Genomic DNA, 11823 nt, shown 5'->3' with positions numbered 1-11823 from the left:
AGGGTCATTATATTACCTTTGTTATCCCTGCCTTTTAGCCATGGCGGTGGCAGTGGCAAGGGGAGGACCAATCTGATCTGCCATTGCACTTGAGGATGGGAGAGAAAAGAAAAGTTTCTCCCTCCACCTACTTCACGGACTATAGGGAAATGTAGCAGATGACACTAATAGCAATGAAATCATTCCCAGCTGCTCTAGGTCCCTTACAGCCACTGCTCAACTAGCTTTGTTCCCAGTGGCTGCTGAGGACCCAGGTGGGGCTGCAGCAACAGTGGGGCTTCCGCCACTGGCTTGCTTTCTCTCTCTCAGCTCTAATTGGTTTCATTCAGCCCTGCAATCCACATACCTCACCCAGATCCATTCCTTTAGAGGGTGCACCTGCTGTGTGCGCCCAGGTTGGGTGTGTACTTCCTTCAGGGTTGGTGGGGTAACTTGAGAAACTGGAATTTGACAGGCTGCCAGGAGGCTCGAATATAAAGGTATTTGTCCTATCTTTAATGTGAAAACAGACTCTGAATTGGACCTGGATTCCTGGCAAGGCGTGGCTCCTGGCTGTCTGAGAGTGCCTAGTATTCTTCAGGGACAGTTGTTGGCAAGGTCCGGATGAGCTTCTTTCTTGGAAAACACAGGGTTCACCAAAGTCAAGTTGACATCCCTTTCTCCTCTAACTTCTTTCTTCTGGTTTTAGGACCTCAAAGAATTGGTAGAAAAACTGGAAAAGAATGAGAAGAAGCTGAAAAAACAATTGAAGATTTATATGAAGAAAGTCCAGGATCTAGAAGGTACTTAATAATGATAAGAGTTGGCGGGTGCTGGACATGGGGAGGGAGAAGGCAGGGCCTAGGACTGGGTAGTTGTTTTGTGAGAAGTTTATCTGGGAAAACTGAATTTTTGTTTCCTATTTTCTGCCAAGAACTTTCCTGCCTTTTCTGGGACTTCTTCTATTTATCAAGATTTTGTTTTGTTCTTTGACAGACAATAATTAGGCACCTCAGTATGGTGTATAGCATACTATATTAGGCACTTGGGGTGAGGAGGAATTAAGATGAAAGTGACACATTCCCCCTTCCCCCAAGACCTAATATACTACTAGGTAAATACAACATGTATACTCATAAAATCTATTACAAAATGCATTGTAATAAAGGCAGAGAGATCAAAACAAGTGCTCTAGGAAAATTTGAGGAGGGGAAATCACTCTTAGACATAAGACAAAGATTGCTGGAGATGATACCTGAGCTGAGTTTTTGAAGGAAGAGCAGAACTTCAACATACATGTTTCCCCTTGCTCAGTCATTCAGTTGTGTCTAACTCTTTGTGACTTCATGGGGTTTTCTTGGCAGAGATACTAGAGAAGTTCGCCATTTCCTTCTCCATCTCATTTTACAGATGAGGAAACTGAGGCAAACAAGTTTAAGTGACTTGCCCAGGGTCACATAGCTAGTACATGTCTGAGGCCAGATTTGAACTCAGGAAGATGAGTCTTCCTGACTCCAGGCCCAGTGCTCTATCCACTAAGTCACCTAGCTACCCATACATGTCCCCTGCTATTTAGAAAACTTTGATGGTTTTCCATGACTTATAAGATAAAGCCCCTCCACAATCCTTGTCAGCCTTTCTGACCACCTTAACTATAATGAATTTTCACTCTCTGCCTCTTAGTATAACCTACCTTCACCACTTTTTGGGCACTTAGCATAATATACTTTTATATTGTTATCTATATGCATGCAGTTGTGTCTGAAACTCATGGATAAATCAGCTGAAAGTAGCTATGCCTTACAAGTCTTTGTGTCCCTTCGTGGCCCTGCACACAGTAGGTCTTCAGTGAAAGTTTATTAATGGGGAGTCTCCATTTCATGCCTACCAGCCTAATGCATCATACATTAAGAAACACCTCAAGGTTTCTTTCACTTGGTTTAAGCGAATTAGTTTCATTTTTGTTTTTGTAGGCTACTAAGATACCAAAAGTTCAGTTATATGATGAGTCTTTCCAGAAACCTGCCTAGCCTTTGGGAGGCTCAAGTCCCTCCATGATGAGTTAAGCAACTGAAACAAAAAATTAACTAATTGCTTCTAGAAAGCCCAGCACCTATCAGTTCTGAAACCCCTATGACCCATGGAAAGGATTATTATTAAATGCCTAGTTTTGAGGTTAGAATTATTTAACCAAAAGATGCACTTCCCATTGCATCTTCTTATGAAATTGAAAGACCATCCATCATTCCTAATGTTATATATCCCCCTGTAGAGATATCAGAATTTTCAAACACAGGTAGACTAAGTCCTTTGAGGTCATCTAATCCAGCCCTTTGCCCCTAGGGCCTCTATGTGAAGCATCCAATAAAAGTGACTCCCTCTTACCCTTCATTACAACTTTTTAGAGACGACAATGCTTGTTTTCATTTTTATCTTTACATCATAGTATCTAGAAATTGAGAGCTGGCCTGGGAATCAGGAAGACCTGCATTCAAATCCTATCCCAGCACATACTGGCTGTGTTACCCTGGTCAAATCACTTAACCTCTCAATGTCCCCTTTAACTCTATAAGTTGCCAAGCAGGCGTTTTGGTAGAGGGAGTTTCCTCATTCAGAATTCCTTATATCAATGATATCATGGGTCAGGATTTTTTTTTCTAATCCCAATGCCTAGCACAGTTCATGGCTCATAGTAAATATAACCAGATGCATATGAAATTAAGTTGAATTCTGCAGCCATGCACAGTACTGTTTCACAACTCCCATGGTCTTCTGATTAACCTAAATGCCCTTTTGCTTCAGATTGAGCTCATTCTCTCTTCTGTGATCCAAGTGGGAAAGAGCAGCCTGCCAGTGGGTGTTATTAAAGTTTCTGTCCTATGTCCTTCAGGCAGCTGGGCTAGTCCCAGCCCTGAAGGGAACATACCATGTTGAAACAATTAAGAATCATAGAAGGCAGTGTGTAGTGAACTGCTGGAGACTCTTGGGAGAGGTCAGAGTGTTCTGTCCGAGGGGAAGCCAAAAGCCTTAAAGTATCCCTTCCACTCACAGGTTAAAGGTCTCCCCCTCCCAGATTGATTCTTTTGGGAAGGCAAATTAGGCCTTCTTTTGTCTCAGTTCTTACCTAAACTTTAACTGAATGGGTGTTGTCTTAGACAAACTGAGACCTGGGAAAGATTTTAGCTTAGAAAGGCCAAGGTCTCCCACTGCATTTGGGGCCATCATCAGTCCTCCAGATCTATATCTTGTCACTGGGCCTAGATGGCTCTGGAGGAGAAAATGAGACTGGTGACTCTGCATAGCCCTGCCTCCAATTCACTTGCAAGTCAAGACATGACCCCCCTGATGTCATTGATCCTTTTTGACAATGAAGGACGAACAACAAACAGCAATAGTCTGGTCATCATCATCTCACTAGCCTCCTAGTTGGTCCTAGAATTTATCTGACAGTATCAATTAATGCTTCTTTTTGTCTTTCTTCCTCCTTTAGCTGCCCAAGCATTAGCACAGAGTGAGAGAAAGCGACATGAACTTACCAGACAGGTCACAGTCCAGAGGAAGGAGAAGGATTTCCAAGGGATGTTGGAGTACTACAAAGAAGATGAGCCCCTTCTCATTCGGAATCTGGTGACAGGTTAGAAGGGGATTTTATGACCCTTTCATTTCTGCAGCTGCTTTGGAAACTCTAGGACAATTTGATAAAATGGAAAATTGGTCCTCAGTGGGTATGGTTATATCTGAACCTAAGCTTGTGGGAATTTGAAGAGGGTTAGCCCTCTGGGGTTTATAGTAAAGGGGAATTTAGAATGAGGAAGAGAATTGCGTTGTGCTGATAGAGCTAGGGTGGTGCTAAACTAAGGCCAGGGTGCATCTCTCTGTGATTTCTAGGCTGAGCTGTTGATACTCTGACTCCTAGAGGTAAAAGTGCTTTCAGTGGCATAAAGCTGTAGACAGTGCGAGGGATGAAACAATTCATTAGTGGACATCATGCTAACTACTGAGGAATCTTCTACTCCACCTGCCACTACCTAACTCAAACAAAGAACTGGGGCAAAATAGTAGACTCAGGGTGTCTCAAAAGTGGAAGAAGGATTTTCCTTGGAAAGCTAGAAAGAGGTTGGGCTGAATGCATTTCAGGGTCAGTTTGCATTTGAGTATGTAAGTGTGTGTGCATATATATACATGTATTTTTAGAAGCCCCAGATTTATTCTTAGGGAAGTCTTTGCAGACAGTATGCCCTTCTCAACAGCTTCTTCCCTTTCATGAACCCCAAGCAGATCCTAGCTTCAGTTCTCTAAAAGGCCTTTCTCGCTGCTGATGTCCCCGACTGCTTCTGGCCATGGCTTATTTGACAACAAAGGGAGTTATGTGGGCAGCAATACTGAGAAAACTTGGAGTTTATGGGAAGACCTGTATTGGGAGATTTGGATTCTACTTCTGATTGTCAGTGACCCCCAAGCAAGTCATTGAACTAATCTGTTTCCTCATCTGACTTGATAAATCCAACCAAAAAATAAAAGAAGTTAAGGAAATGAATAGAATTTTAGAAAAGTTATGATATGATGTGATATGATATTAGATATGATAGACCTCTGGAGAAAAGTGAATGGGAATAGAAACAAATATACCTTTTCCTTAGTGGTGTATGACACTTATACAAAAATTAACCATGTATTAGAGCATAAAAACCTCATAACCAAATGTGGGAAAGCAGAAATATTAAATGAATGCTTTTTAGATCATAATGTAATATTAAATAAAAAGCCATGGACAGATAGATTAAAATTAATTGGAAACTAAATAATCTAATCCTAAAGAATTAGGGGGTAAAAGAATAAATCTTAGAAAAAATAAATATTTCATTAAAGAGAATGACAACAATGAAACAACATACCAAAATGTATGGGATACAGCCAAAATAGTACTTAGGGAAAATTTTATATCTCTATTTTCTCATATAAAGGGAAGATAATATGAAGTATTTGCATCATGTGACTGTAATGAAGGTCAAATGAATAAGAGAGATGAAAGAACTTTGAAAAGTAGAACAGTGGCCTACATGGTGGTGGACTCCTATAATCTCTGCTACCAGGGGGGTGGAAGATGGCAGCTCTCTTGACTCCGGGAGTCCCAATTGTAGTAGAACAAGCCAGTTGGATGTCCATACTATATATGGCACCAACATGATGAGCCCCTCAGAAGCAGAGGGCTACCAGATTACCAAGGAGGGACAAACCAGTCCAGGTTGGAAATAGAGCAAGTCAAATTTCCTGAGATGAACAAAGTGGGACTGGGCCCATGAGGAGCCCCTGTACTTCCATCCTGGGCAAGACAGAGAGGCCCGATCTCAAAAGAAAGGAGAGGAGGAAGGGAGGGAAGGAAGATGGTGCTATACCAGTTCCAGAAATAATCATTCATCCATCAGGCAGAAAGAAAGCATTGAGCACGTAGTCTCCTAGGTTCTGTGGGGATGTATAAGGGGGTGTAATACACAAACCTGCCCACAAGGAGTTTATGGTCTAGTTGTTGGTTTGTGGGTTTGGACTTTTTTTATACCTTTTATGTCTAGACCCGGCCCTAGCACCTCTTACAAAGATGAATTTTTCCCAGTGGGTCCACAGCTAGAAGTCTGCTCAGCCACTAAATATGGCATTAACATAGGGTGATATGTAGAGGTTGAATATTGGTTTAAAACTCTACCAGAGTTGTCTTTAATATGTAATTCTTGGCAGTTTAGCACATTAACATAATACATGAGATTTTTAAGTTCATGATATCAAATGAAGAGAGAAAATGACCCTAAAAAATGACTCTGGGGGCAGGTAGGTGGCTCAGTGGATAAAGCTCCTTGGAGTCAGGAGGACCTGAATTCAAATCCGACCTCAGACACTTGACACTTACTAGCAAGTCACTTAACCCCATTGCCTAGCCCCCCCAAAAAATGACTCCTACTTGTATTTGATTCTTAGAAAGTATAACACAGTCCCTTGTAAATGACTAGTGTGTAGAGAGAGTAGACATTAACCTATCAACTTACTTAGGGAATTTAATTAGTTCTCCCCTATAATGTGTCCCCAAAGAGCTTCTTTTCAGTTAAGCATCAAACACATTAGACACCTAACTTTACACTTAGCATTGCAACAGATTCTAGATTAGGGGGGAGGGGGCAGGAGGAGAGAGAAGTAGAAAAAATATATAGACACAAGTAAACGAGTGTAAGACAGACACTAAAAACACACATTAAATATTAATAATGTAGAAGTTGCCACCAGACAGTAGACAATGGTTAAATCACTAAGACAAATAGTAAATGCAATTGCATCAAAGGAGGAAGTGATCAGTCCTTAGTCGCTCCCTGCACCTGGCAGAATCACACTTCCTTTGGGGTTGGACCCCTTTATCACACTACCTTGGCACACAAGACTTGCATCATGGTATTGTAGCTAGAAAGTTGGACTTGAGTCATGAAGACCTGAATTCAAATTCTGCTTCAAGCACTAACTAGCTGTGTGGCCCTGAGCAAATGACTTTGCCTTTTTGAGCCTCAGTTTCCTTCTCTGGAAAATGGAAAGAACAGTAGTACCAATCTCACAGAATTGTTGGGAGGATCAAATGAGATCATATGTATATAAGGCAGTATAAAAATCTAGCTTTGGTGGTGGTGGTCAAATGGAAAGTAATTTTATGCCCTGGGTATTTTTCCAGGGCGGGCTTAGAAGCTAGCTTTATATCAATTTGTTTCTTTGGTTATATAAGCCTTTTCCTTGCCTAGAAACTCCTGTCTTGATGCACAAATGCACCAAGGATCCATGATTGTCATGCTCGCTTACTCTTCTAGTATAGAACTGAAGGGCCAGAGAGAACACCTGAACATTGCAGTTCAAACAATGAAAAGAGAAGGTTTAAAAATAAATCCAGAATAATTCCTAGGTGAATTAATTCTGTACAGTAGCATTTGCTAGGAAATCCAGGCTTGCCAAAAAAAATTTTAGATAGTAAAGCTGCTGAAACTTCCTTAGGGGAAATATATACTCAAACTCTACCTTGGCATGAGCATGGTGGCCAATTGTGTGAGTTCTCGTGCCTAGACCAATGTAAGGAGAGAGAGCAGAATAAAAAAACTGACATGGCCAGAGGCTGCCATGAAATCTACAAAGTGGCTTCAGGTGTATTTATAGACTTGTTCAGTTCCTTCCTCCAGGATGCACACTGCAGTTATAAGAGCAAGGTGGGATACTGATGTGGTTTGTCTGCCCCACCCCTTACCTCTCATAAATTCAACCATTTAACGTTTAAACTGATATTGAAATGTGCTTTATTCTTGATTTTTACAACACTTTTTTTTTTATGCAATACTTATTTCCATGGTGAGCCAAGACTATAGCAACCTCAGGTTTCTTCCTAATAGTAATTCACTCCTATGTTCCTTATTCTTTTGATAGATCTGAAACCCCAGACTCTGTCAGGCACAGTTCCATGTCTTCCTGCCTACATCCTCTATATGTGTATCAGACATGCAGATTATGTCAACGATGACCTTAAAGTGCATTCCCTGCTCACTTCAACCATCAATGGCATCAAGAAAGTACTAAAGGTAACTAACTGTTCAGGAAATCTGGTGTTTGAAATAAACATAGAAAACTCAGCCTGCCTAGACTTTGAGGGGAAGAGGAGAAAGGGAGAGTGTCTTAGAAAAACCTTCTCCGCCATAGGCAAATGACCCAGCTATATATACCTCTTGTATATTCAGCATCCTTGATGAATGAGGGCTTCACATAAGCTTATCTTTCAGTTAACAGAAACTGAACCTCTCCAAGCATCACAACTTAGGTTTTAAACCTTTCCAAGGGAAATCTTTTTAAAAATGGACTACATACTTTCCTGCTTCCTAAAACAGATGATACTGAAAGGAATATCATCTTTTAGGGATGACTCATGGCCACTGTCATGAACATATATTATTGTACTTCAATTCTGTGTTTGATTTTTTAGTTTGTCTGCTCCTGTGATATTTGGCTATTAATTGCTCAGCTGAAATAGTACCTGATTTCTAACCCTCCTTCCCACCCCCTTCTATTTTATTGCTTCAAATATTCTATCATCTATGAAACTAGACATTCATCCATTCATTAATTCATTCAACAAACATTTTTAAGCACCTCTTTTGTGCAGAGCCCTCTTCTAGGCACTAGGGGAGACAAAAGAGTACTCAAAAAGGGTATAGTCTAGTGGTGCATATGGCACAGAGATTATGATAATATGCAACCATACACGAATGAGATGCAAAACCAAGTAGTTGGTGAGATTGGGGGGTGAGTGTAAATTGTTAACAGCAAGTAGATTCCCAGGGAAGTTTTCAATGAGGAGGAAACATTTGAATTGGGCTTTGAAGATCAATTGAGATAACATATGTAAAGAACTTTGCAAGCTTTACAGCATTATATAAATGTGAACTGTTATTAAAAGGATGGTTGTTTAATACATGCTAATTGATAAGAAAAGAGAAGAAGGAATGATATTCCTAGGCAAAAGCAATAGTATCAGCAAAGTCACGAGGGCAGGAAGGTGCATGGAGTGTATGGGTTACTCTTTACAGAGAGTAGACTAGTTTGGCTGAAGTGTGTGGCAGTTAAGGCTGGAGAGAGGGTAATGCCAACTATAGAGGATTTTGAATGCTGGGCTAAGGAGTTTGAACTTACATAGAAGATCATAGAGAACCACTTAAGATTTTTGAGCCAAGCAATCTATTCATCCAAAAGATTATTTTGGCAGGGATATGAAGGACATATTGAAGGAAGAGAAGGGGGAGGAAAATGGAGACAAGACCTGAGAGGAGGCTATTGCAGTTGTGTGTACAGATGGTAATGAGGATCCATACCAGAGTGGTGGTGGTAGGAATAGAGAGAAGGGGATAGATGGAGGGAAATTACAGAAAAGGAGCCAATAAAACTTGGTAGCTTTGGGATATGAGAGGCAAGAGAGGGAAGAATCAAAGATAACCCTAAGGCTAGGTGAATAGCAGTGCCACAGAGAAACATAATGAAGTCAGAAGGAAGAACAGGTTTGTGAGAAGAGATTGATTAGCTGGATTTTGGAATTTGAGGTGCAGATGGTATATCCAGATGGAGTTCTTCTGTTGGCAGCTGACAACGCAGGCAAAGAGCTCAGAAGTGAGGTTGGAAATATAAGTTTGGGCTTCACCTTCATAGAAACAGTGGTTGAAGCTATATGAATGAAAGAGATAGCTAGGGAAGAGAGGAGAGGGCAAAGTACATAATCTTGGGGAACATCCACATTTTAAGTGTAAAAAAAATTTTCTTATTTGTAAAATGGGGATTATGATATTTGTACTACCCCACAGAGTTGTTATGAGAAAAGCTTGCAAACCTTAATTTTCTTTTTTAATATATTTTTATTTCATTAAATATTTCCCAATTACATTTTTTAAAATTAACATTCATTTTTTTTAAATTTTAATTTTCAAATTCTCTCCTGCCCCTCCATGACCCCTTGAGAAGGCAAGCAATATGATATCAATTATACATGTGAAGTCACTTAAACATATTTCCACATTAGCCGTGTTCTAAAAGAAAATACACACACACACACACACACACACACACACACACATACACATACACACACACACAAGAAATAAAGAAAGTGAAAAAAATATGTTTCAATGTACTCAGAGTTCATTAGTTCTCTCTCTGGAGGTGGATAGCATTTTTCATCAGGAATCCTTTGGAATTGGCTTGGATCATTGTATTGATCAGAATAACAAAGTCTTTCACAATTGATCATTGTTACAATATTGCTGTTACTGTGTACATTGTTCTCCTGGTTCTGATCAGTTCATATAAGACTTCCCAGCAAACCTTAGTTTTTTATACACTATCCCAAAAGTCTTAGCTTAAAAATGCACTAAGACTTCTGGAACCCACTCTGGATTACTATTATCTCTTTGGCTGAATTTTTCTGAATTTTAGGACTCACTATGTGTTACTATTATTTCCTTGGCTGAATTTGTAATCCCATCCTAGCTCCACAGTGATTGGCTGAGCTGATAGACACAAGAGAGGGTCAATAGGTATTAGACATTTTTACTTTCTCTGACTTCTGGGAACCAACCATTTCTCTACCTGTGGTTATTCTGAGTCATTGGCTTAGATGGAAGCTCCTTCCTGGATGATGGATCCCAAAGACCACATGTTTTTACAATCTACCAATGTAAATCCCAAGCAATATCCACATAGTCTCACCATCATCTTCATAGCTGGATAATGTCTTATTACCATTTGGTGTGTTACAGTACTTATTGGCCTCTTCTCTATACAACCACTCTTGGTTCTTTGATTATACAACCATTATTGGCCTTTGTGTTTCCCTAATAAAGTTATCCCTTCCACATTGTGACTTTTTCCATTGCAGTTTCAATATATCACAGGTTGGCATAAGAAACTAAGTAGGAATTTTTTGACAGAATTTTGCGGAAGCTGCAGACAACACATGAAGGCCAGGAGATAACACAGAACTTTAGAAACTCAGAAATGCATAAAATATATGTATAGTATTATATAATATCAGCTTGTGTTATCTTTTAGTATCATAATAATTCAGACTTTTTTCTGGTATAAAGGGAAAGCCAGAAAATTTTATGTGGATTTTTCAGTTTGCAGGGGCACCACCCCTAATCCCCATGACGTGGAAGAGTGAACTGTATTCTTTACTGCTGTTGTAAGGAAAATGCTCTGTAAACCTTATAGCACTACATACATATGAGGTATCTGGCTGGCATTAACTCAGTTGGTTGAAGTATGGGGTTTGGAAGGACTGTGCCATAGGTACAAACTTTGCATATGCCCAGTTAATAGCATGTTTTTCTGCTGCCATGGATACCACTCTTAATGCTAGACAGCTGTCTTACAGATGTGTGCCACTGGGGTACTGGGTGAGAGAGAGGCATTTTCTAAAAATGTATCCTTGTGATTAGAGAAACAACTCAACCAAGTAACTTCTTGATAGTAGCCTCATCTTTGGGTTATCGTTATTTAATTAAAGCCCTGTTGGATAACAGAGTAGAAACCACTGAGAAACAGGCACAGGAGGATGAAAAATGGAATAAAATATAAGAGAATAAGATAAATATATCTTATATAATTCTTTAAATAATAAATAAGATTAAAAGATAATTAAAAAATAGATGGACTGCAGTCATTCAGTAAATTTCTTTTCCCCTCCAGAAGCACAATGATGACTTCGAGATGACATCCTTTTGGTTATCCAATACATGCCGCCTTCTTCATTGCTTGAAGCAATACAGTGGGGATGAGGTAAGAGAGGGACATTATGTTCAAAGTCTACCAAATACATCAGTACTGAGGGGAAGAGAGGAAGAGAAATGGAGAGGGAGAGAGGAAGAGAAAAGAAGAGGAGGAAAGAGAAGAAAAGGAGGGGGGAGAAGGAGAGAGAGGAGGAGAGGAAGGAGAAAAAGGAGAAGGGGGAAGAAAAGATAAAAGTAGTAGGGAAAAGGAGAAAATAAAGAAATATCTTTGCCCTGCATTGAGAATTGTCATGAGTCAGTCTCCCCAGATCTAGCTGAGCTGGTCCATCATTGGTATTTGAACCCTTTCTAAACTGGTAGAAACCATTTGTGTTCCACAAGCACAGGATCATTAACAACCCAGGATCATTTCCACGCCACAATGAGGCATCAGAGAAAGGTGTATGTTTCATATATGTATGTATGTATGTATATATATGTATATATATATATATATACACACACACACATACATATATATGATATTTTTAATATAAATCTCTGATGTCTAGACTGGTAT

General features: G+C 39.8%; 1 protein-coding gene across 1 annotated transcript in view; it reads left to right on the top strand.

Annotated features, from left to right (window-relative positions):
• The window catches only part of MYO5B (myosin VB), a 532192-nt gene that overhangs the window by 502071 nt on the left and 18298 nt on the right, over nucleotides 1-11823 (top strand). The window contains exons 31-34 of the mRNA XM_027868890.1: nucleotides 689-782; nucleotides 3470-3613; nucleotides 7423-7574; nucleotides 11224-11313. Of these exons, the coding sequence (XP_027724691.1) occupies nucleotides 689-782; nucleotides 3470-3613; nucleotides 7423-7574; nucleotides 11224-11313 (480 nt within the window). The remainder of the gene's footprint in view (nucleotides 1-688; nucleotides 783-3469; nucleotides 3614-7422; nucleotides 7575-11223; nucleotides 11314-11823) is intronic.

Source organism: Vombatus ursinus, unplaced genomic scaffold (assembly GCF_900497805.2).
Source record: "Vombatus ursinus unplaced genomic scaffold, bare-nosed wombat genome assembly UNPS02014791.1, whole genome shotgun sequence".
Lineage (NCBI taxonomy): Eukaryota > Metazoa > Chordata > Mammalia > Diprotodontia > Vombatidae > Vombatus > Vombatus ursinus.
The sequence above is the reverse complement of the archived record's forward strand: the minus strand, read 5'-3'. Positions and strand labels throughout refer to the sequence as shown.